The 26,053-nt window shown below is 42.2% G+C and overlaps 2 protein-coding genes across 5 annotated transcripts in view; one reads left to right on the top strand and one right to left on the bottom strand.

Annotated features, from left to right (window-relative positions):
• The first annotated feature begins 1,297 nt into the window (after window positions 1-1,297).
• On the top strand, window positions 1,298-22,337 carry riox2 (ribosomal oxygenase 2). Of its 4 annotated transcripts, none has more exons than XM_067434131.1 (10): window positions 1,298-1,377; window positions 14,178-14,632; window positions 14,712-14,831; window positions 14,925-15,053; window positions 15,135-15,238; window positions 18,356-18,458; window positions 19,908-20,076; window positions 20,707-20,795; window positions 20,887-21,027; window positions 22,015-22,337. In XM_067434131.1, exons 2-10 carry the CDS (start codon window positions 14,180-14,182, stop codon window positions 22,177-22,179), a joined length of 1,473 nt encoding a protein of 490 aa, XP_067290232.1. In that variant the 5' UTR covers window positions 1,298-1,377; window positions 14,178-14,179; the 3' UTR covers window positions 22,180-22,337. The 4 variants fall into 4 exon arrangements, with proteins under 4 accessions (XP_067290232.1, XP_067290234.1, XP_067290233.1 ...); XM_067434133.1 differs by lacking the exon at window positions 1,298-1,377 and adding an exon at window positions 12,106-12,445; XM_067434132.1 differs by lacking the exon at window positions 1,298-1,377 and adding an exon at window positions 12,262-12,578.
• Window positions 22,338-22,402: 65 nt separating this feature from the next.
• LOC137063088 (beta/gamma crystallin domain-containing protein 2) overlaps window positions 22,403-26,053 on the bottom strand; it is a 40,378-nt gene continuing 36,727 nt past the window's right edge. Inside the window, exons 19-21 of the mRNA XM_067434128.1 lie at window positions 23,514-23,672; window positions 23,061-23,220; window positions 22,403-22,980 (exon numbers count right to left, since the gene is read on the bottom strand). Of these exons, the coding sequence (XP_067290229.1) occupies window positions 22,895-22,980; window positions 23,061-23,220; window positions 23,514-23,672 (405 nt within the window). The 3' untranslated portion in view covers window positions 22,403-22,894. The remainder of the gene's footprint in view (window positions 22,981-23,060; window positions 23,221-23,513; window positions 23,673-26,053) is intronic.

Genomic DNA, 26,053 nt, shown 5'->3' with positions numbered 1-26,053 from the left:
AAATCTGCACATTATCTACTTTACACTCAGTTTGCATGTAAAATGCACTTTTTGCTAAATATACATACAGTGTGTGAGTGCTATAACAAACTCGTGCTCTGAACGAGCAAAAGACACGACCTGTTACAGTTAAGGTTTTATATGTCGTGTGTATGGCTTATCTCGTCCTCCATGATTCCTGGTCTTTAAGACAAAACACGAACGCGACAAGCTCGTAATAACGACTTGTTATTGAAGTGAAGTGTGACATTTCTGTTAGCGCTTGAAATCAGCGTGATAAAAACACATGTTACTATGATTGTGGTTGCTACGTCAAAATCCAGGGGCCTGTACCATGATGGCAGTTTAACAAACTCAGGGTTAAAGGATTAGTTTCGAGTTGACAAAACCAAACCATTGTATTAAGGCTTTGTTGGTCCCATGATGCTGATCATCAGCTTTCTTTGTCAACTCAGGCTTTGATCCTGACTTCAGGAGTTTAGCTGTGACATCAGCAGTGAACAGCCAATCACACGCTGTGGAACTGAGATTCACTTCTCGCGAGACAATCAGTGAGATTAATTTCTCTCTTCTGCAGAATATTGCATGATTGAAAAATATTAAGAATAAAAAATAAAAAAAAATACACAGCAAGAAGAAAAGCTGTCTATGAAAGAGGACAACTTTAAGAAAAAATTGTATACGTCAATGCAAGTAAACGTTATGAAGTTAGTTTAGTTGATATAGAGAAAATTAAACATTTAAGCTCAGTGAGCATCTTTTTTTTTTATAGGCTATTTTTATTTATTGATTTTAAAACTTTGTCCATATGACTTTATGCAGGTGATGTTATTTATATGACTTATGTATTAACTTAAAGTGCCTATTAATGATTGATTAACTAAAATGATAAATGTGTAATTGATTTAATATAATAATTACATAAATTATAACTAAATCATTCAAAATTAATATTATTATAAATAAGCATTGTTAAAAGCAAGACGCTTTAGTCTTTAAAAACCATTTGCTATGTAATGACCTTTAATTTGGAGCAGAAACAGGGGGAGTGGCTTTACTGCATCAGAGGTGTGTCACTTTACTCACAGCTGATTGGCCCAATTTCAGTTTGAGATCTTTAATCCAGAACATAACCTGCCCTGGAGCAGGTTAGCCGTGGAGCATAAGTTACTATGGCGATGAACACAGCTAAAAGCCAAACCACTTTAATGGTACCTAAAACCCAGGATTGGCACAAACTAAGCTTAAACAAATCAGGCTAGCCAGCTAAACCAGCTTCATGGTACAGGCCCCAGGTCAGGGACGGTTTTGTTTCCACCCGGAGCGTTTGGGATGTGACACGCGAGTCTGTGCACGTGCGCCAGAACGCCGCTGTCAGTGAGTAACTTTAGACTCAATGTCTCTGTGTGTTTGATCTAATGTTTGTCTGTGTGTGTTTGATCTAATGTTTGTCTGTGTGTTTGATCTAATGTTTGTCTGTGTGTTTGATCTAATGTTTGTCTGTGTGTGTTTGATCTAATGTTTGTCTGTGTGTCTGATCTAACGTTAATGTTTGTCTGTGTGTCTGATCTAATGTTTGTCTGTGTGTTTGATCTAATGTTTGTCTGTGTGTTTGATCTAATGTTTGTCTGTGTGTTTGATCTAATGTTTGTCTGTGTGTCTGATCTAATGTGTGTCTGTGTTTGATCTAATGTTTGTCTGTGTGTTTGATCTAATGTTTGTCTGTGTGTGTTTGATCTAATGTTTGTCTGTGTGTTTGATCTAATGTTTGTCTGTGTGTTTGATCTAATGTTTGTCTGTGTGTGTTTGATCTAATGTTTGTCTGTGTGTCTGATCTAACGTTAATGTTTGTCTGTGTGTCTGATCTAATGTTTGTCTGTGTGTTTGATCTAATGTTTGTCTGTGTGTTTGATCTAATGTTTGTCTGTGTGTTTGATCTAATGTTTGTCTGTGTGTCTGATCTAATGTGTGTCTGTGTTTGATCTAATGTTTGTCTGTGTGTTTGATCTAATGTTTGTCTGTGTGTTTGATCTAATGTTTGTCTGTGTGTCTGATCTAATGTTTGTCTGTGTCTGATCTAATGTTTGTCTGTGTGTCTGATCTAATGTTTGTCTGTGTGTGTGTGTCTGATCTAATGTTTGTCTGTGTGTGTGTCTGATCTAATGTTTGTCTGTGTGTCTGATCTAATGTTTGTCTGTGTGTGTTTGATCTAATGTTTGTCTGTGTGTCTGATCTAATGTTTGTCTGTGTGTTTGATCTAATGTTTGTCTGTGTGTGTTTGATCTAATGTTTGTCTGTGTGTTTGATCTAATGTTTGTCTGTGTGTCTGATCTAATGTTTGTCTGTGTGTCTGATCTAATGTTTGTCTGTGTGTCTGATCTAATGTTTGTCTGTGTGTCTGATCTAATGTTTGTCTGTGTGTCTGATCTAATGTTTGTCTGTGTGTGTTTGATCTAATGTTTGTCTGTGTGTGTTTGATCTAATGTTTGTCTGTGTGTGTTTGATCTAATGTTTGTCTGTGTGTTTGATCTAATGTTTGTCTGTGTGTGTTTGATCTAATGTTTGTCTGTGTGTTTGATCTAATGTTTGTCTGTGTGTCTGATCTAATGTTTGTCTGTGTGTCTGATCTAATGTTTGTCTGTGTGTTTGATCTAATGTTTGTCTGTGTGTTTGATCTAATGTTTGTCTGTGTGTCTGATCTAATGTTTGTCTGTGTGTTTGATCTAATGTTTGTCTGTGTGTTTGATCTAATGTTTGTCTGTGTGTGTCTGATCTAATGTTTGTCTGTGTGTCTGATCTAATGTTTGTCTGTGTGTTTGATCTAATGTTTGTCTGTGTGTGTTTGATCTAATGTTTGTCTGTGTGTCTGATCTAATGTTTGTCTGTGTGTCTGATCTAATGTTTGTCTGTGTGTTTGATCTAATGTTTGTTTGTCTTTGTGTGTTTGATCTAATGTTTGTCTGTGTGTGTTTGATCTAATGTTTGTCTGTGTGTCTGATCTAATGTTTGTCTGTGTGTCTGATCTAATGTTTGTCTGTGTGTCTGATCTAATGTTTGTCTGTGTGTGTCTGATCTAATGTTTGTCTGTGTGTGTTTGATCTAATGTTTGTCTGTGTGTGTTTGATCTAATGTTTGTCTGTGTGTTTGATCTAATGTTTGTCTGTGTGTTTGATCTAATGTTTGTCTGTGTGTGTTTGATCTAATGTTTGTCTGTGTGTTTGATCTAATGTTTGTCTGTGTGTCTGATCTAATGTTTGTCTGTGTGTCTGATCTAATGTTTGTCTGTGTGTTTGATCTAATGTTTGTCTGTGTGTTTGATCTAATGTTTGTCTGTGTGTCTGATCTAATGTTTGTCTGTGTGTTTGATCTAATGTTTGTCTGTGTGTTTGATCTAATGTTTGTCTGTGTGTGTCTGATCTAATGTTTGTCTGTGTGTCTGATCTAATGTTTGTCTGTGTGTTTGATCTAATGTTTGTCTGTGTGTGTTTGATCTAATGTTTGTCTGTGTGTCTGATCTAATGTTTGTCTGTGTGTCTGATCTAATGTTTGTCTGTGTGTTTGATCTAATGTTTGTTTGTCTGTGTGTGTTTGATCTAATGTTTGTCTGTGTGTGTTTGATCTAATGTTTGTCTGTGTGTCTGATCTAATGTTTGTCTGTGTGTCTGATCTAATGTTTGTCTGTGTGTCTGATCTAATGTTTGTCTGTGTGTGTTTGATCTAATGTTTGTCTGTGTGTGTTTGATCTAATGTTTGTCTGTGTGTGTTTGATCTAATGTTTGTCTGTGTGTCTGATCTAATGTTTGTCTGTGTGTTTGATCTAATGTTTGTCTGTGTGTGTTTGATCTAATGTTTGTCTGTGTGTGTTTGATCTAATGTTTGTCTGTGTGTCTGATCTAATGTTTGCCTGTGTGTTTGATCTAATGTTTGTCTGTGTGTCTGATCTAATGTTTGTCTGTGTGTCTGATCTAATGTTTGTCTGTGTGTTTGATCTAATGTTTGTCTGTGTGTCTGATCTAATGTTTGTCTGTGTGTCTGATCTAATGTTTGTCTGTGTGTCTGATCTAATGTTTGTCTGTGTGTCTGATCTAATGTTTGCCTGTGTGTCTGATCTAATGTTTGCCTGTGTGTCTGATCTAATGTTTGTCTGTGTGTCTGATCTAATGTTTGTCTGTGTGTCTGATCTAATGTTTGTCTGTGTGTCTGATCTAATGTTTGTCTGTGTGTTTGATCTAATGTTTGTCTGTGTGTCTGATCTAATCTTTGTCTGTGTGTTTGATCTAATGTTTGTCTGTGTGTCTGATCTAATGTTTGTCTGTGTATGTTTGTCTGTGTGTTTGATCTAATGTTTGTGTGTGTCTGATCTAATGTTTGTCTGTGTGTTTGATCTAATGTTTGTCTGTGTGTCTGATCTAATGTTTGTCTGTGTGTCTGATCTAATGTTTGTCTGTGTGTGTTTGATCTAATGTTTGTCTGTGTGTGTTTGATCTAATGTTTGTCTGTGTGTCTGATCTAATGTTTGTCTGTGTATGTTTGTCTGTGTGTTTGATCTAATGTTTGTGTGTGTCTGATCTAATGTTTGTCTGTGTGTTTGATCTAATGTTTGTCTGTGTGTCTGATCTAATGTTTGTCTGTGTGTCTGATCTAATGTTTGTCTGTGTGTGTTTGATCTAATGTTTGTCTGTGTGTGTTTGATCTAATGTTTGTCTGTGTGTCTGATCTAATGTTTGTCTGTGTGTCTGATCTAATGTTTGTCTGTGTGTTTGATCTAATGTTTGTCTGTGTGTCTGATCTAATGTTTGTCTGTGTGTCTGATCTAATGTTTGTCTGTGTGTTTGATCTAATGTTTGTCTGTGTGTCTGATCTAATGTTTGTCTGTGTGTCTGATCTAATGTTTGTCTGTGCGTCTGATCTAATGTTTGTCTGTGCGTTTGATCTAATGTTTGTCTGTGCGTCTGATCTAATGTTTGTCTGTGTGTGTTTGATCTAATGTTTGTCTGTGTGTTTGATCTAATGTTTGTCTGTGTGTCTGATCTAATGTTTGTCTGTGTGTCTGATCTAATGTTTGTCTGTGTGTCTGATCTAATGTTTGTCTGTGTGTTTGATCTAATGTTTGTCTGTGTGTTTGATCTAATGTTTGTCTGTGTGTTTGATCTAATGTTTGTCTGTGTGTCTGATCTAATGTTTGTCTGTGTGTCTGATCTAATGTTTGTCTGTGTGTCTGATCTAATGTTTGTCTGTGTGTCTGATCTAATGTTTGTCTGTGTGTCTGATCTAATGTTTGTCTGTGTGTCTGATCTAATGTTTGTCTGTGTGTCTGATCTAATGTTTGTCTGTGTGTTTGATCTAATGTTTGTCTGTGTGTTTGATCTAATGTTTGTCTGTGTGTTTGATCTAATGTTTGTCTGTGTGTCTGATCTAATGTTTGTCTGTGTGTCTGATCTAATGTTTGTCTGTGTGTCTGATCTAATGTTTGTCTGTGTGTCTGATCTAATGTTTGTCTGTGTGTCTGATCTAATGTTTGTCTGTGTGTCTGATCTAATGTTTGTCTGTGTGTCTGATCTAATGTTTGTCTGTGTGTCTGATCTAATGTTTGTCTGTGTGTCTGATCTAATGTTTGTGTGTGTCTGATCTAATATTTGTCTGTGTGTTTGATCTAATGTTTGTCTGTGTGTCTGATCTAATGTTTGTCTGTGTGTCTGATCTAATGTTTGTCTGTGTGTGTTTGATCTAATGTTTGTCTGTGTGTGTTTGATCTAATGTTTGTCTGTGTGTCTGATCTAATGTTTGTCTGTGTATGTTTGATCTAATGTTTGTGTGTGTCTGATCTAATGTTTGTCTGTGTGTTTGATCTAATGTTTGTCTGTGTGTCTGATCTAATGTTTGTCTGTGTGTCTGATCTAATGTTTGTCTGTGTGTGTTTGATCTAATGTTTGTCTGTGTGTGTTTGATCTAATGTTTGTCTGTGTGTCTGATCTAATGTGTGTCTGTGTGTCTGATCTAATGTTTGTCTGTGTGTTTGATCTAATGTTTGTCTGTGTGTCTGATCTAATGTTTGTCTGTGTGTCTGATCTAATGTTTGTCTGTGTGTTTGATCTAATGTTTGTCTGTGTGTCTGATCTAATGTTTGTCTGTGTGTCTGATCTAATGTTTGTCTGTGCGTCTGATCTAATGTTTGTCTGTGCGTTTGATCTAATGTTTGTCTGTGCGTCTGATCTAATGTTTGTCTGTGTGTGTTTGATCTAATGTTTGTCTGTGTGTTTGATCTAATGTTTGTCTGTGTGTCTGATCTAATGTTTGTCTGTGTGTCTGATCTAATGTTTGTCTGTGTGTTTGATCTAATGTTTGTCTGTGTGTCTGATCTAATGTTTGTCTGTGTGTCTGATCTAATGTTTGTCTGTGTGTCTGATCTAATGTTTGTCTGTGTGTCTGATCTAATGTTTGTCTGTGTGTCTGATCTAATGTTTGTCTGTGTGTCTGATCTAATGTTTGTCTGTGTGTCTGATCTAATGTTTGTCTGTGTGTCTGATCTAATGTTTGTCTGTGTGTCTGATCTAATGTTTGTCTGTGTGTTTGATCTAATGTTTGTCTGTGTGTCTGATCTAATGTTTGTCTGTGTGTTTGATCTAATGTTTGTCTGTGTGTCTGATCTAATGTTTGTCTGTGTGTCTGATCTAATGTTTGTCTGTGTGTCTGATCTAATGTTTGTCTGTGTGTCTGATCTAATGTTTGTCTGTGTGTCTGATCTAATGTTTGTCTGTGTGTCTGATCTAATGTTTGTCTGTGTGTTTGATCTAATGTGTGTCTGATCTAATGTTTGTCTGTGTGTCTGATCTAATGTTTGTCTGTGTGTCTGATCTAATGTTTGTCTGTGTGTCTGATCTAATGTTTGTCTGTGTGTTTGATCTAATGTTTGTCTGTGTGTCTGATCTAATGTTTGTCTGTGTGTTTGATCTAATGTTTGTCTGTGTGTCTGATCTAATGTTTGTCTGTGTGTTTGATCTAATGTTTGTCTGTGTGTTTGATCTAATGTTTGTCTGTGTGTTTGATCTAATGTTTGTCTGTGTGTCTAATCTAATGTTTGTCTGTGTGTGTTTGATCTAATGTTTGTCTGTGTGTCTGATCTAATGTTTGTCTGTGTGTTTGATCTAATGTTTGTCTGTGTGTCTGATCTAATGTTTGTCTGTGTGTCTGATCTAATGTTTGTCTGTGTGTTTGATCTAATGTTTGTCTGTGTGTCTGATCTAATGTTTGTCTGTGTGTCTGATCTAATGTTTGTCTGTGTGTTTGATCTAATGTTTGTCTGTGTGTCTGATCTAATGTTTGTCTGTGTGTTTGATCTAATGTTTGTCTGTGTGTCTGATCTAATGTTTGTCTGTGTGTCTGATCTAATGTTTGTCTGTGTGTCTGATCTAATGTTTGTCTGTGTGTTTGATCTAATGTTTGTCTGTGTGTCTGATCTAATGTTTGTCTGTGTGTTTGATCTAATGTTTTCTGTGTGTTTGATCTAATGTTTGTCTGTGTGTCTGATCTAATGTTTGTCTGTGTGTCTGATCTAATGTTTGTCTGTGTGTTTGATCTAATGTTTGTCTGTGTGTCTGATCTAATGTTTGTCTGTGTGTCTGATCTAATGTTTGTCTGTGTGTCTAATCTAATGTTTGTCTGTGTGTGTTTGATCTAATGTTTGTCTGTGTGTTTGATCTAATGTTTGTCTGTGTGTCTAATCTAATGTTTGTCTGTGTGTGTTTGATCTAATGTTTGTCTGTGTGTTTGATCTAATGTTTGTCTGTGTGTCTAATCTAATGTTTGTCTGTGTGTTTGATCTAATGTTTGTCTGTGTGTCTGATCTAATGTTTGTCTGTGTCTGATCTAATGTTTGTCTGTGTGTCTGATCTAATGTTTGTCTGTGTGTCGACTGTTAAACGAGTTATTTTCTGATAGTATGACTCAATTGGATATGCTTAAATAACTTGCTCCACTTTTATTTAGGAAATTGTGGAAATGTTAAACATGTCTGGTTGTCGTCTTAGGTTTTGAAAGTGAACAAAATATATTTAAAAAAAAATATGAAAATAAAACAATAATTGTAAGCTTGTCACTATTATTGCATTAGCTATTTATTTGAATTGCATTTGGCTCTTAATGAGATTGCAGATCAGGTTTAGGGTCAAATCACCAACTGCACTTTGTAATTTAAAGGGGTCAAATAATGCTATAAGTTTATTTGATTTTTTTAGTGTCTAAGTGAAAACTTTGTAATATACTTTAATTAAAAATTCTCATTAGTATTGTAAAAAAAAACACTAATTTTACCTGGTCAAAAACAGCTCTGTTTTCACCAAGCTATTTCAGGCCCCGTCCACACGAAGCCAGAGCTTTCCCAATCCGATCATTTTTTTCTCCTCATTTCAAGAAATATCTGCGTCCACACGAGAGCAAAGAAACCAACTCAAAACGATGTAGTATGTATGCCAGCCCAGTGTGTGGCGCTGTAATTCTGCCATAGAAATACACTAAAGACGGAGAAGAAGAGTTGTGGCTAGAAGGAGGTACAGGGTGCTTCCCAATTCTTATTTGTGCATCCTCGTTTCCTTTCCTTCCTTTCCGCATGCCCTAGCTCCAGCTCTTCAGGATGCGAGGGAATGAAGTGAAATGATCAAGTGAAATGATATATCCTCACTCGCTTTAACGTCAATTAATGATTACTCTGCACCGCTGGATTTAGTCAGATTCTTGAACATTAGAGATAACTTTTTATATTGTGAGCTTCAGCCTCCACAAAATAACACATTTGTCCATATTTTAATTAATAATACCAGTTATTATTAACAACGAATTCCAGTGATTTAACTGCGTTTTATTCCTTGTATAGTATTAGTTTCTGTTTCTTTCATTTTCTTGTGCTTTTATATATTTCTGCAACTGTCAGGTGTTGTTATTTGACAAACATTTGTGTCTTGTACATATAAACATATTAATAATAATTAAAAACTGGCATGATGTGAAGTGGGAGGAGAATTAATGTGTGTGTCACGTTTAGTCGATAAAACACTTCCTCAAAGGATCCACCTGTGTATCCTCACTCACGACACCTCAGGAAGCTCCTCACTCCTCCATCCTCGCCTCCTTGCGGTGCAATTAGAGAATTGAGATCTCCTACGAGATGGCTGAGCTCCATCAGTGTCCGGGTCATAGGATGGAGGAGTGAGGAAACGAGGAGGGATATTGAGAAGCACCCATAGCAGTGGTAGGAGGGGAGGCAAAATCTCACAATAAAATAACAATAAATACTTCTGCTACATAAGATATGTTTTATTAACGCCTACACCTACCCTTATAATAATGTACATACGGTAATTAAATGAGGCGATATTGATGTGCGCATGCCCAGTGCCCGTAGTTGTATCCCTTCACTCTTTCACCGTGCTGGACGTAGTGTGATGACATCACCGTTTCGCAAAATATACGGATTGGCTGTTCACATGAAAACGTACGATTGTCGTGTTCAGATTTATCCGCCCAGTTTCTATGGAAGCAAAAAAGACTCATGAAAAATTCACGTAAAAAACACAATGCACACGTGTAAAAAATTTCACATTCATTAAACCAAATCATGCACAAAAAAACTATTCACGTGCGAAAGATAAAATGATATATTCATAAAATACATTTCACAAATGCAAAACACAATTCGTAGATTTACAACTGCGCATATAAACTTTTGAATGTTTAAAATTTGTCCTTGAATGTGAACGTGTAAATCGTCTTGGATTTGTGTGTGTGTGTGTGTGTTTTTGAGACTCCTGGCACCGCTCTCCTCCCACCCGGAGCGGTCGTATTCTTTAGCCAATCAGATTTAGGCTTATCAATCGGCCAATCATAATCAAACTTCATAGTTTCACTAAACAGAAATTAACAGATCAAATTGTGCATACCTCTGCTTAGCCATAATGATGAACTGTGGGCAAAGGCTGATGACGTAACACCAGGTGGGCCCGCCCTCACGCGATAATGATTGGCCAATCGATAAGCCTAAATCTGATTGGCTAAAGAATATGACTGCTCCGGGTGGGAGGTGAGCGCTGCCAGGAGAGTCTCAAAAATACACACACAAATCCAAGACGATTCACAGTCGTTGCCTTTGACAACAGTAGAGGCGAAAGAATGGCAACAGGAGTCTCTGAGGACAGATCTGTGCAACTTCATCAATTTGAACCGGAGTCGGACCGGGACAAGATGACGGCACCAACGAAATTCGACAATTAAGGCTAAACAGGACGTTTCTGACTGGTTGGCTAATGTAATGTCACTTTGATCATGGGCGTCGGAACCGTTGTGTGTGTGTGGGACAAGACCCACCCAGTTTTTAAGACCAATGATATTGAACCCACTCACTTTTATCGTCTCTAATTCAGCACGTCTGCTTACATTGACTACCGCTTAACCGAGAAACTTATTAAGAAACTTATTATTAAACACAGGTTAAACGCTTTATTTCCCCTTTTCTAATATTTTCAATTTTTTTTGTTGAAAATAAATACCTTTCCGATCTGATATGTGATGGGGAAAGGGAGTAGAGCGAGTGTGGCAAAAGGCGGATTCGAACCTCTGCTCGCGATATGCGTCAACTTGATGCCATGCGTCTCTAACCCTACTCTATAGCCACGGTAACTCTTACTCTACAGCCACGGTCAATAATTCAGTGATTTCTGTAATTTTGTCTGGCCCAATCAATTCTGTCTGGACACGGAGCATAAAAAACATGCAACTTGTTTATTTTTAATTATCATTATCATTCATTATCATTTCTTTTTTGGTATAGGCAAGGGAAATGGCCTAAAACGCACCATAATGCAGGAAATCACATCTATGAAATCATTTTTTCTAGGGGAGAACCCCCAGACCATCCACAAAACAATTTCCCCACCTATCATATTTTGTCCTAGCCGCTACTGATCCCCACACTTTTTATTTGCTTCCGACGCCCATGACTTTGATCTATCTTTATGTACTGGCAGGGTAATGTTAGCGTAGTGAGACACAAATGCTCTGTGTTTACTTATGTATATGTTAGTTCATTGACAGACTGATGTTACACCTAATGCCAATAAAAACTTATTTTTTCTGGCCTGATTAGCCAGAGCCACATCAAGATGTTTGGTCTGGAAACTCTCCATTGACGGCTCAATCCGAGGGGCGGATAAACGGTTGTCTTTTAAACTCCCTCTGCACGCGATAGGATAGCGCTACAACCAACCAGAGCAATGTGAAGCAGAGCTAGTAGATAAAACTTTCGCCGTATCCGGTCGGCTAAACCCCGAACACATCTTCCCTTTTTAAAAATGACTTCAGTGCCGTTCTTTTCTCAGAGAAAAGCTTAACTCCAGTCTTCCAGAGTCGCAGTCAAAGCTGATTCGACAGACTGCCGTTCGCCAGCCGTGTTTACTAGTAGCACGCAATCGCAAATCGGTCATCATTATGTTAAGCCCCGCCCACCGACTCTATACACGATGTGATTGGCCTGACCAGAGTTTGGTTTTTAAAGCTCAGACGTGTACTGAGAGTTGCAAGACGACACTCACGGCAGATTAGATTTGCTGCTGCTAGGGTGCGTCTAGATTTCTAGGCTAGGTTTGTCAGTGATGCGTAACGTTATCTATGCAGTGTAATAACTGTTACAACTAGGGCTGTCAAACTATTAAAGTATTTAATCATGATTAATCGCATGATTGCCATGCGTTAACTCGTGATTAATCGCAATTTAATTGCATATTTTTATATGTTGTAAATGTATCTTAAATTAAGCTTGAATTAAGTTTTTAATACTCTAATCAACATGGGTATATGGACAAATATGCAAGTGTACGTTTATTATTAGTGAAAGCATACTTATTCAATAATAATCAATAATACAGCATTAAGACTAGATATATATCAAAGGTCACAGAGGTTTATCAAAGAACTTGTTCATGTCTCATAAGCCTAAGCTTAAAAATTCAGAATAAGCAGGGATTTCTCTCATTTTAAGAATATAAAAAAAGGGAGTATTACTGGCAGTTTAGTTCAGAGCAGGGCACAGTTTGTATGAAAAACTGGTAAGGTCCATATTCCACCAGTACCACACCATACTGGAGGAGGTCCATATTCCACCAGTACCACACCATACTGGAGGAGGTCCATATTCCACCAGTACCACACCATACTGGAGGAGGTCCATATTCCACCAGTACCACACCATACTGGAGGAGGTCCTTATTCCACCAGTACCACACCATACTGGAGGAGGTCCATATTCCACCAGTACCACACCATACTGGAGGAGGTCCATATTCCACCAGTACCACACCATACTGGAGGAGGTCCATATTCCACCAGTACCACACCATACTGGAGGAGGTCCATATTCCACCAGTACCACACCATACTGGAGGAGGTCCATATTCCACGAGTAGGAATATAGTGCGGCCCCTTTAAGAGATGCGCGCTCCCTGTTGAACTGCCAGTATTTTGCGTGTGCGTGCCGAACTGTTCCACAATTCACGTAAACAGTGCAAGATTCGGGAGTGCTCCTGTTCAGAAAAGTAACCTGTGCATTCGTTTTTGACGATTGTAATGCATGTAGTTCAATTTAACACATGTACTGTAAGTGGTGATGTGTACACGATTTACCTCAGACATTAGCGAGAGTGAGCTTCAGTGTATTCACGCATCGCGCTCCGACTGCAGAGAATGTGCTCAGTGTAAACAGACTTTTCTTTCGACCTGGTGTCTAATATGGCTAAACAGAAAATGTGCGCTGCGTTAACGCACGTTAATACATTTAGTGCCGTTAAAATGAATTTGCGTTAACACGTTATTAACGCATTAACTTTGACAGCTCTAGTTACAAGACAAATTTTTTTACAGTAAAAGACACCGTTATAAACCATCTATTTGAATAAGCTTATTGTTTCCATGTTAACTTTAAAAGCAGCGTACACAGTTTGTAATAACACAATAACGATAACGCGTTGTTCATTATAGACGTGGGATTATGAATTATATTAAGAACATCATACATAGAAAGTATGCCGTAATTTAACCTACCCACTTTAGCCGCATTCATCGTGAAGCATTTTAAACTACAGTCAGCTCTTCAGGAGGGGCAGCTGGAACAAGAAGAGCTGGTACAGATCCTTTATTCAGGAGCAGCTTCTCAGCAAAACCTGCTTTATACTGACCATCAGTTATAAAGCAGTCTGGTGAGAAATTCTTCGCGGTTTGTGCAAACATAAAAACATTGACAAAAACAACTCAGTCTTCAGCGGTTCAGATTTAGGAGCATCAGAAGGACTGCTGTGTTCATTATTACACCCAAGAACAGAACACCACAATCGCTGAGACGCCATTCTGCTCCAGCGTATCAACAATGGCGGACTGTGAGCGCACTCAGGGCGGGTCTGAGGTGAATACCTGAGGACATAAGGAGATTTTTTTTTAAACAGTTGATGGATTTTCATTACAGGATGGTTGTGTACAGGCACTGCCAAAGCACTTTTCCATACAATCAGCTTGTAAAAGTACATGTACCATTATATGACCCCTTTAATTTGACGATATTTATATTTTAATTAAAATAAAAAGCAAAACACTCAAATATATTTTTCGTTTTTGCACATTAATTCTCCCTCATACTTTCACGTGTTGACACTGACTAAATGATTGGTCATTTCCTTATGACGGTGATTAACACGTGAACTGAAAGAATGATTAAATGGACTCATCTTAGCAATTATGATAGGCTGGACGTTCATTATGAACATTAATTCACACTCCAGCTTCTCCACAGAGGCAAGAATAAATTGACATTAATGCTGCCATCGCATGCTGTTGGAATTACGAGTTTCCCAGTCGGAAGTTGGACATGAATGCCCTTTCGAATCGTGTTTAGTACTGGGAAACTCAGAGATAATTTTGATGGCCGAGTTTGGCGTGTCATAAACTTAAATCATGTCGAAGGGGAGAGACCTTGACTTGATGTATATTTACATTTATGATAATCCTTTGAAACATATTGTATGTTTTATTCACAGTAAAAATAAAATGTATTTAACCCAAATTCCAGAATCGTCGACAAGCTGATATAGTGCAGTGAATGTTATGAAGAGCATATTTTTATATGATATGTACTTATACCGCAGAGATGCCAAAGAAAGGCAGAAGAGTGAAGAAGTGTGATGAGGAGGAGGAGAAAGATGTGCCTGTGAAGCAGATGAAGATGGAGAAGCAGATGGAGATGGCGAACGTCTCCGGCTCTCCGCTGTGCTTTGACTCTCCGCAGGATTTGTTCCAGAGTCTGATCCGTCCGGTCGGGCTGGACCAGTTCTTCCAGCATTACTGGGAGCAGAAGCCTCTGGTGCTGCAGCGTTCTGACCCGGCTCTGGCCTCATATTACAGCTCTCTGTTCCAGCTGTCGGACCTCCAGCATCTCTGCACTCGCGGCCTGAGGTACGCCTCCGACCTCAACGTCTGCCGCTGCATACACGGCAAGAAGAAGGTGCTCAACAAAACAGGAAAGGTCAAGTTCAGCCAGCTGAAGAAGGACATGGAGGACAGGAAGGCCACCATCCAGCTCCACCAGCCGCAGAGGTTTAAGGTAAGCACCACCACAGCCTGCCCTGTATACGGCACAGCTCTGTCAGAGGTCAGAGGTTAAAGGTCAGGTGTGTTCGCAGGACGAGCTGTGGCGTGTTCAGGAGCAGCTGGAGAGTTTCTTCGGGTCTCTGGTCGGGTCAAACGTTTACATCACACCTCGTGGCTCTCAGGGTCTCCCACCGCACTACGACGACGTCGAGGTGTGTGTGTGTGTGTGTGTGTGTGTGTGTGTGCAGGTGCTGATCCTCCAGCTGGAGGGACAGAAACACTGAGGTGTATGTGTGTGTGTGCAGGTGCTCATCCTGCAGTTGGAGGGACAGAAACATTGGAGGCTTTATCAGCCCACCGTCCCTCTGGCCCGTGAGTACAGCCTCGAGCCAGAGGACCGCATTGGCCCCCCCACACACGACTTCATCCTGCAGGTCAGTGACATCACTGACATCACGGGTTAAAGGTCAATCGGCAGGCTGGATGAATACATGACTGTTCTGTGTTTGTTCTAGGCTGGTGACTTGCTGTATTTCCCCCGAGGAACCATCCATCAGGCAGACACTCCGTCAGACGTGGAACGATCCACACACCTCACACTCAGCACCTTCCAGAACATGTGAGTCTGATCATACGTGTGCTTCTGATCACACTCAGCACCTTCCAGAACATGTGAGTCTGATCATACTTGTGCTTCTGATCACACTCAGCACCTTCCAGAACATGTGAGTCTGATCATACGTGTGCTTCTGATCACACTCAGCACCTTCCAGAACATGTGAGTCTGATCATACGTGTGCTTCTGATCACACTCAACACTTTCCAGAACATGTGAGTCTGATCATACGTGTGCTTCTGATCACGCTCGACACCTTCCGGAACATGTGCGTTCGATCATACGTGTGCTTCTGATCACGCTCAGCACCTTCCAGAACATGTGCAACCGATCATACGTGTGCTTCTGATCACGCTCGGCACCTTCCGGAACATGTGCGTCCGATCATACGTGTGCTTCTGATCACGTTCAACACTTCCCGGAACATGTGCGTCCGATCATACGTGTGCTTCTGTTCACGCTCAGCACCTTCCGGAACATGTGCGTCCGATCATGCGTGTGCTTCTGATCACGTTCAACACTTCCCGGAACATGTGCGTCCGATCATACGTGTGCTTCTGTTCACGCTCAGCACCTTCCGGAACATGTGCGTCCGATCATGCGTGTGCTTCTGATCACGTTCAACACTTTCCGGAACATGTGCGTCCGATCATACGTGTGCTTCTGTTCACGCTCAGCACCTTCCAGAACATGTGCAACCGATCATACGTGTGCTTCTGATCACGCTCGGCACCTTCCGGAACATGTGCGTCCGATCATACGTGTGCTTCTGATCACACTCAGCACCTTCCAGAACATGTGAGTCTGATCATACTTGTGCTTCTGATCACACTCAGCACCTTCCAGAACATGTGAGTCTGATCATACTTGTGCTTCTGATCACACTCAGCACCTTCCAGAACATGTGAGTCTGATCATACGTGTGCTTCTGATCACGCTCGACACCTTCCGGAACATGTGCGTCCGATCATACGTGTGCTTCTGATCACGCTCAGCACCTTCCAGAACATGTGCAACCGATCATGCGTGTGCTTCTGATCACCTTCAACACTTTCCGGAACATGTGCGTCCGATCATACGTGTGCTTCTGATCACGCTCGGCACCTTCCAGAACATGTGCAACCAATCATACGTGTGCTTCTGATCACGCTCGGCACCTTCCGGAACATGTGCGTCCGATCATACGTGTGCTTCTGATCACGCTCAGCACCTTCCGGAACATGTGCGTCCGATCATACGTGTGCTTCTGATCACGCTCGGCACCTTCCGGAATGTGTGTCCGATCATACGTGTGCTTCTGTTCACGCTACGCACCTTCCGTAACGTGTGTCCGATCATACGTTTGCTTCTGATGACACTCAGCACCTTCCGGAAACATGTGCGTCCGATCATACGTGTGCTTCTGAACACGCTCGGCACCTTCCGGAACGTGTGTCCGATCATACGTTTGCTTCTGATCACGCTCAGCACCTTCCGGACCATGTGCAACCGATCATACGTGTGCTTCTGATCACGCTCGGCACCTTCCGGAACATGTGCGTCCGATCATACGTGTGCTTCTGATCACACTCAGCACCTTCCAGAACATGTGAGTCTGATCATACTTGTGCTTCTGATCACACTCAGCACCTTCCAGAACATGTGAGTCTGATCATACGTGTGCTTCTGATCACACTCAACACTTTCCGGAACATGTGAGTCTGATCATACGTGTGCTTCTGATCACGCTCGACACCTTCCGGAACATGTGCGTCCGATCATACGTGTGCTTCTGATCACGCTCAGCACCTTCCAGAACATGTGCAACCGATCATGCGTGTGCTTCTGATCACCTTCAACACTTTCCGGAACATGTGCGTCCGATCATACGTGTGCTTCTGATCACGCTCGGCACCTTCCAGAACATGTGCAACCAATCATACGTGTGCTTCTGATCACGCTCGGCACCTTCCGGAACATGTGCGTCCGATCATACGTGTGCTTCTGATCACGCTCAGCACCTTCCGGAACATGTGCGTCCGATCATACGTGTGCTTCTGATCACGCTCGGCACCTTCCGGAATGTGTGTCCGATCATACGTGTGCTTCTGTTCACGCTACGCACCTTCCGTAACGTGTGTCCGATCATACGTTTGCTTCTGATGACACTCAGCACCTTCCGGAAACATGTGCGTCCGATCATACGTGTGCTTCTGATCACGCTCGGCCCCTTCCGGAACGTGTGTCCGATCATACGTGTGCTTCTGTTCACGCTACGCACCTCCCGTAACGTGTGTCCGATCATACGTTTGCTTCTGATCACGCTCGGCACCTTCCGGAACATGTGCGTCCGATCATACGTGTGCTTCTGATCACGCTCGGCACCTTCCGGAATGTGTGTCCGATCATACGTGTGCTTCTGTTCACGCTACGCACCTCCCGTAACGTGTGTCCGATCATACGTTTGCTTCTGATGACACTCAGCACCTTCCGGAACATGTGCGTCCGATCATACGTGTGCTTCTGATCACGCTTGGCACCTTCCGGAACGTGTGTCCGATCATACGTGTGCTTCTGATCACACTCAGCACCTTCCGGAACATGTGCATCTGATCATACGTGTGCTTCTGATCACGCTCAGCATCGTCCAGAACATGTGCAACCGATCATACGTGTGCTTCTGATCACGCTCGGATCCTTCCGGAACATGTGCATCCGATCATGCGTGTGCTTCTGATCACGCTCAGCACCATCCAGAACATGTGCAACCGATCATACGTGTGCTTCTGATCACACTCAGCACCTTCCGGAACATGTGCGTCCGATCATACGTGTGCTTCTGATCACACTCAGCACCTTCCGCAACGTGTGCGTCCGATCATACGTGTGCTTCTGATCACACTCAGCACCTTCCGGAACATGTGCGTCCGATCAGGATCAGGGTTAGGGTTATGTTGGGACATCCGCTTGTCAAAATGAGCCACATTATTATAATAGCTGTGATAAATTTTAAACGCACTAACTTTACATGCATGTTAATGACTCTAAATGAGAAGTCACAAAATATTGGAAAAAACAGGTGAAGCAATAATATAATAATATAAGCAGTGCGGTTGAGATAGGAATGTGTGTGTGTTTCAGGTCATGGGGCGACTTCATGCTGGACGTGATTCCCGGCTGTGTGTTCGACTGCATGAGACGCGAGCGCACAATGCGATGCGGTTTGCCTCGTAACCTCCTCACGGTGAGCCTCACACACACACACACACACACACACACACACAAACACACTCACACTTGTCACACACACACTCATCACACACTCGCCTCACACACACAAACACTCGTCCTCTCTCGCACACACACTTGTCTTAAAGGACAACTCCGGTGAGAAATGAACCTAGGGATAATTAACAGATGGTTACAGAGTAGATCGTTCTCTGGGATGCGTTTTCATGAAAATTGAATGTAAAGAGTTTTATCTTTAAAAACAGATTAGCTTATAGCGCTTGTCTATGGGGCACAGAGTAGTGAAATTAAATCGCTAGTTAATACCACTAACAAGGCTAAAAATAGCCTCACACTAACACAGTAGCACAATGAGGGTCCCAACATGCAAACCGAAGCATTGAGAACTTTGTAAGAGTACAAACAGTTTAATAATAAGACACTTAATAAACATAGTGCAGTACGCGTTCACGGACAGGCGCCATCTTGGAAAACAGTCTCGACTCATCGAGCGACGAGAGCTCTGCTAAGTGATGAACTGTGACTTGGAATCTCATATGGTCCGTTGTTTCCGGAAGAAAACACTGAACACAACAGAGAAAATAAATAAATAAAAATAAAAATGTCCATGTTATTACATTTTACAAACTTAATTCCTATCGACCAGCTCACTTAGAACAGCGCTCGTAGATCGAATCATCGAGACTGTTTTTCGAGATGGCGCCTGTCCGTGAACGTGTAAGGCACTATGTTTACAACGTATCTTCTTATTAAACTGTTTGTACTCTTACAAAGTTCTCAATGCCTCGGTTTGCATGTAGAGACCCTCATCATGCTACCGTGTTAGTGTGAGGCTATTTTGAGCCTTGTTAGTGGTATTAACTAGCGATTTAATTTTACCACCCTGTGTCTACCCTGTGCCCCATAGACAAGCGCTATAAGCTAATCTGTTTTTAGAGATAAAAATCTTTACATTCGATTTTCAAGAAAACGCATCCCAGAGAACGATCTACTCGGTAACCATCTGTTAATTACCCCTAGGTTCATTTCTCACCGGAGTTGTCCTTTAATACTTAACGCACACTCGTCCTCTCTCGCACACTCGACTTAACGCACTCTTGTCCTCTCTCACACACACACTTGTCATAATACACATTCGTTCTCTCTCTCACACTCGACTTAACGCACACTTGCCCTCTCTCGCTCACACACTTGTCTTAATACACATTCGTCCTCTCTCGCACACTCGACTTAACGCACACTCGTCCTCTCTTGCACACACACTTGTCTTAATACACACTCGTCCTCTATCGCACACTCGATTTAACGCCCACTCGTCCTCTCTCTCGCACGCCCGTCCTCCCTCTCGCGGGCGCGCCCGTCCTCCCTCTCGCACACTCGTCACGCACTCTGACCCGTAACAGTGGCTTTAACAGTGTTTGTGTTCTGGCTTTGGGTGTGTCAGTCTCCCAGCGCCGCTCCAGATGTTAATAAGCAGCTGTGTGCGTTCTTGCGGCATTTGGCTGATGATGTAGAGCGGGAGAATCCAGAGCTGCGCTCCACGGCTATGAAGAGAGACTTCATCTGCAACAGACTGCCACCGTACCTGCTGGACCCGGCTGGCGCTGATCCTGGTGAGTCTCAGGCTCGTTGAGTCTCGGGCTCGTTGAGTCTCGGTCTCGTTGAGTCTCGGTGAGTCTCGGGCTCGTTGAGTCTCATTGAATCTCGGGCTCGTTGAGTCTCGGGCTCGTTGAGTCTCGGTGAGTCTCGGTCTCGTTGAGTCTCGGTGAGTCTCGGGCTCGTTGAGTCTCATTGAATCTCGGGCTCGTTGAGTCTCGGGCTCGTTGAGTCTCGGTGAGTCTCGGTCTCGTTGAGTCTCGGTGAGTCTCGGGCTCGTTGAGTCTCGGGCTCGTTGAGTCTCGGGCTCGTTGAGTCTCGGTGAGTCTCGGTCTCGTTGAGTCTCGGTGAGTCTCGGGCTCGTTGAGTCTCGGGCTCGTTGAGTCTCGGGCTCGTTGAGTCTCGGTGAGTCTCGGTCTCGTTGAGTCTCGGTGAGTCTCGGGCTCGTTGAGTCTCGGGCTCGTTGAGTCTCGGTGAGTCTCGGGCTCGTTGAGTCTCGGGCTCGGTGAGTCTCGTTGAGTCTCGGGTTTGTCGAGTCTTGGTGAGTCTCGGGCTCGTTGAGGCTCGTTGAGTCTCGGGCTCGGTGAGTCATTAGCATGTTTGACGACATACTGCTGATGTCTGTGCTGAACATGTTTCTTTTCCAGTTGGGAACCCGCCGTCGCTCGAGGACACTGTATACATGCGGTTTAAAGAGCATCTTCTTCTAACGGTGGAGCCCAGTCAAGAGAACACTGTAAGCGAGAAACAGACTCACACACACACACACACACACACACACACACACACAGAGCAAAACCTTACTGCTTCCGTCTCTCTGCGATCAGGACGAGGCCACGGAGCTGGTCGTGTTTGTGTTACATTCTCTAAAGAACAAGAGAGAAACGCACATGATGGGAGCATCTGATGATGATGATGATGATGATGATGATGATGATGATGATGATGATGATGATGTCGTCTCACAGGTTCGTCAGCCCACGTCACACTAGCAATGTTCCTGTGTGCACATGTCCGTTCTCACACTGGGTTGGGTTTGGGTGTTTTGCAGTGTGTAGATGGATTGGGTTTGGGTTTTTTGCAGTGTGTAGATGGATTGGGTTTGGGTGTTTTGCAGTGTGTAGATGGATTGGGTTTGGGTTTTTTGCAGTGTTAGATGGGTTAGGGTTTGGGTGTTTTGCAGTGTGTAGATGGATTGGGTTTGGGTTTTTTGCAGTGTGTAGATGGATTGGGTTTGGGTGTTTTGCAGTGTGTAGATGGATTGGGTTTGGGTTTTTTGCAGTGTTAGATGGGTTAGGGTTTGGGTGTTTTGCAGTGTTAGATGGGTTTGGATTTTTTGCAGTGTGTAGATGGATTGTGTTTGGGCTTTTTGCAGTGTTAGATGGGCTAAGGTTAGGGTTTGGGTGTTTTGCAGTGTTAGATGGGCTAAGGTTAGGGTTTGGGTGTTTTGCAGTTTGTAGATGGGTTAGGGTTTGGGGTTTTTGCAGTGTTAGATGGGTTAGGGTTTGGGGTTTTTGCAGTGTTAGATGGGTTAGGGTTTGGGGTTTTTGCAGTGTTAGATGGGTTAGGGTTTGGGTGTTTTGCAGTGTTAGATGGGTTTGGGTTTGGGTGTTTTGCAGTGTTAGATGGGTTAGGGTTTGGGTGTTTTGCAGTGTTAGATGGATTAGGGTTTGGGTTTTTTGCAGTGTTAGATGGGTTAGGGTTTGGGGTTTTTGCAGTGTTAGATGGGTTAGGGTTTGGGGTTTTTGCAGTGTTAGATGGGTTAGGGTTTGGGTGTTTTGCAGTGTTAGATGGGTTTGGGTTTGGGTGTTTTGCAGTGTTAGATGGGTTAGGGTTTGGGTGTTTTGCAGTGTTAGATGGATTAGGGTTTGGGTGTTTTGCAGTGTTAGATGGATTAGGGTTAGGGTTTTTTGCAGTGTGTAGATGTGTGTTCTGATGCAGGGCTTATGTTTCAGGGTCTGCGGTTCCCCCTGACTCACATGTCTGCGCTAAAGCAACTGCTGAGCTTCGAACGCGTCCCGGCTGCGCAGCTGCAGCTCCTGCAGGATGAGGATAAACTTGGGCTGATGCTGGGACTCTGGAGCGAAGGGCTGCTGTGCATCTGCCCAACATCGCAATGAGACATCGCTTCATGTCTATATCTGAACAACTGACACTGTCAGCTGACCCTTCTGTCTGTGTGTTTGTGTGTAAACAGCCTCCGTGGTCATCAGAAATGGTCAGAACTGGAAGTTGTGACGATTTGTAGCTGAATAAAATGTTGTGTGTCATTTTCAAATCCTGTGTGAAATACTGTGAAACAAACTGCAGTTTAGACTATTCAGCCAAACATTCATACAAATACATTTTACAACTTATATTTATTGTTCAGATTCATACTTATTAAAACTGCTGATTATGAACATCACTGTACACATTATATATTTGTGGTTCAGCGTTCCTCTGAAATCTGACTATACACACATTAGTGTTGCTGAAGGACTCCAGTGAAATGACTGACTTTACGGCGGACCATCTGAACACTTTCACTACAGCTGACAAAACAAGTGTTCATTATCCAGGCGGATTAAAGGGAGAATCCTGCAGGACTTCACCTGAAGTGTTTCTGGTAGTGCAAATGTGCTTCACAAGATTAAAACAAACACACGAGCCGCTTCGCTCGGGTTCCTCCACTTTCACAGTGCACTCTAAACAGGACTAATGGCCCAGAATTAGTTATTGGCTTGTGGGCGAGGAGTTTAAAAGTTCTTAATTATTGGCTTTGATCTCAGTTTGACTTGTCCAGGCTTCAGTCCCTGATCTCATGTTTTCATCTTCTCAGTGATGGCGTCCGTCTCACAGCACGTCCATGTGCCAGGTTTGAGCGCCGTGGGCACGAAGCGGACTCAGAATCAGCTGGTCTCGGTCAGCTCCAAGTCCACCTGAGACAGACAGACACAAGACAGGTTCAGAACAAACACACTGGACTTCAACTGGACACTGATGGGAAAGAGACTCTTACCTCGGAGGTCCAGCACGAGGCTGCGGTTTAAATATGAGCAGATGCTTCCGTCCTCGGTGAGACTCCACCGCTGGTTCACCCGCCCGTGTTCTTCCCATAATGCAACTCTGGCTCCGGCACAGGCCTTGGCACCGATCACGGAGAGACACCCACGCAGCGCCTGCACACACACACACACGTCACTGAATCACTGCTGACCACAACCGTTGACTGAGTGTCTCTAAAATACAGCATTCCAACATCACATGGCAATGAAAACATGGAACAATGACATTTTAAAACAAGAATGAACATGAGAGGAACCAACTAACTCTCCTACTAACACCCAAACAGACGGTTTGTGAAGTTCAGCTCATACTTAATGTCCACATTTCAGGTTCAGAAGACATTCAGAAGAATATGTTTCTCTAAAAGGCTCGAGATTCTCTCTCATGTGAAGAGTTTTCGACTGACCGTGTTCTTCAGAAGGCCGTCTGTGAAGATCCAGCGCTGTGTGTCCAGAGAGCGATCAGCCGAACACAGGAAGAGTTTCGCTGGGAAGGAGCCATCTTTGCCCTCAGTGGTCAGAACTGAACCCAGAGCTCGACTCCGCACATGAACGAACACTTTCGGCTGAGGAGAAAAGATTGACTTTAAACTTTAAAAGAGTGACGGGAAAAGACATGACAACATTTATTGTGACTTAACACACTGACCAAACGAAACAGAAACACGAGAATCATCTGCAGACTAATAATGACTTGCATAAGAACACCGACGCAACGCTCCTTAAATCTGAAACTCTTTAGGGCAAAAATCCTAATTGCTCATTTTCATTGATTCATACAATTGATTTTAAAATACTTTTAGTGCAGTGAACTGCATGACAGTTCTACACTACAAACCCTAACCCAGCTGATAATGAGTTAGATTAAACCACGTAAATCTAAACCGTGTCCAACTTCACATTCCTCCTCTTTCTGCATGAAATCTAAACGACTCAAACTGGGATTACATACTAGTGATGGGAAGTTCGGTTCTTTTCCGCGAACTGGTTCTTTCACGTCTTTACGTAATGACGTCATTTCTATCATCCCGGCGGATGAAAATACATTCAAACACATCCATATAAAGTATTTGTAATCAAAACTTAGTATAGTAATAATTATTATTGACATCATCATCTTGGAAACATTTTTTCATTTATGTTTTGCAACAGCACTCAATACACCAAATCGAACTGAATCGATTGTTACAACATCTACTTCAAGATATTAGTTTTATTTCTAGTTTGAGAGACTGTCATGGTCATTGTCGTGCAAACACTGATGTTTTACACGGATTAAATAAACTTACATTGACATAATACTTACACAAATCCTCAGTGTTCACCCGTGCTCATGTATTATCAGCAGCTGTCCCAGTCCGAGAGAAACAGTTCGGTTACGACGCTCTCACGCATGCTCAGTCTCTCCGCTCACCGGTCCTCGGAATCGAACATGTCCGAAAGATCGAACGTGTCCGATAGAAACGGTTCTCGATTCTGTACTGATGATCCGTTGCAACCCGGTCGATCTGACTCGAGAATCGCTGTATCAGAGTGTGTGTGTATGTGTGTGTGTGTGTGTGTGTGTGTGTGTGTGTGTGTGCTGAGCTGCGAACTGCTGCAAGCTGAATAGTCTATATCAAACCTACTGTTTTGATTACATTTTAAAATGGGTTCACTATAAAGATCCGGTTAAAAAGAACGATTCGTTCGCGAACCGGACATCACTATTACATACAGAAAGTGAGAAAAGAGCAGGAGCTGGAGTGTGTGATATGACAATATAATATCATGAAGATTGATGTCGTCTCCACGATCTGCTTGTGAAAACAGATTATTAGTATCAAGGGACAGTTGCAGTTCTGTGGCTGTTTTTGATTATTGCGATCGCAGTTATGCTCAAGATAAAGTTTATTATTTTAAAGCCTCCCCAGTTTAAACTAAATGTACTAAAGACAATAAAACATACTGAACTAAGTTTGCTTTCATGTCTTATTACATTTTAACTGGCAAACACAGTCGGTTTTGTCTTAAGTGAACATAAAGTTGCAAAAGAAAACACGTGTCATATTAAATTAATTTACTCTTAAAAGTGACAGCAGCCTAATAAACCTGCTGCTGTCTGTCATTAATGTTAATCAATCAATAAAAGACTGAATCACTCGCCAAAGAGCAACAACTTTTACTGCTTTAATAATAAATGTATATTGAATTCATACAGTGAAGATTATGCAGTTTTACATTTGATTATTCGATTTCTGACTTAACAGCTACTCTTAAATAGACATTTGATTATTCGATTTCTGACTTAACAGCTACTCTTAAATAGACATTGTTCCTGAAAATTCCTAACTCATTATATTATTTCATTATAAAATAATCAAATAAGATTTTGGTCATACCGATCACAACTAATATTAGTCTAAATGGTCTCTCATCTTTGCGTAAACATACACGCCACTTTCTAAAGGCAAGTGGCGTGTTATCTATACGCATTTTGAGCTATCCGCGTGTATGTCCACGCCATGTGAGTCCGTGTATGCCTATGCCTAAACGAAGCATCATCTCCGCGTGTATGTCTACGCCTAAACGAAGCCTCATCTCCGCGTGTATGTCTACGCCTAAACGAAGCCTCATCTCCGCGTGTATGTCTATGCCTAAACGAAGCCTCATCTCCGCGTGTATGTCTACGCCTAAACGAAGCCTCATCTCCGCGTGTATGTCTACGCCTAAACGAAGCCTCATCTCCGCGTGTATGCCTATGCCTAAACGAAGCCTCATCTCCGCGTGTATGTCTACGCCTAAACGAAGCATCATCTCCGCGTGTATGTCTACGCCTAAATGAAGCATCACCTCCGCGTGTATGTCTACGCCTAAACTAAGCATCATCTTCGCGTGTATGTCTACGCCTAAACGAAGCATCACCTCCGCGTGTATGCCTACGCCTAAACGAAACCTCATCTCCGCC

The sequence above is a fragment of the Pseudorasbora parva genome, chromosome 23 (genome assembly GCF_024679245.1).
Source record: "Pseudorasbora parva isolate DD20220531a chromosome 23, ASM2467924v1, whole genome shotgun sequence".
NCBI classification, from domain to species: Eukaryota; Metazoa; Chordata; class Actinopteri; order Cypriniformes; family Gobionidae; genus Pseudorasbora; species Pseudorasbora parva.
Note: the sequence above shows the minus strand (reverse complement) of the source record. Positions and strands in the feature narration are given on the sequence as shown.

Excerpts from the sequence above, each read along its gene's own strand:
- riox2 (XM_067434130.1), top strand. The coding sequence starts at position 14,156 with ATGATATGTACTTATACCGCAGAGATGCCAAAGAAAGGCAGAAGAGTG. Across the intron at positions 15,239-18,355 it reads CTCAGCACCTTCCAGAACAT|GTCATGGGGCGACTTCATGC; the intron begins GTGAGTCTGATC and ends TGTGTGTTTCAG. Across the intron at positions 20,077-20,706 it reads CCCGGCTGGCGCTGATCCTG|TTGGGAACCCGCCGTCGCTC; the intron begins GTGAGTCTCAGG and ends TTTCTTTTCCAG.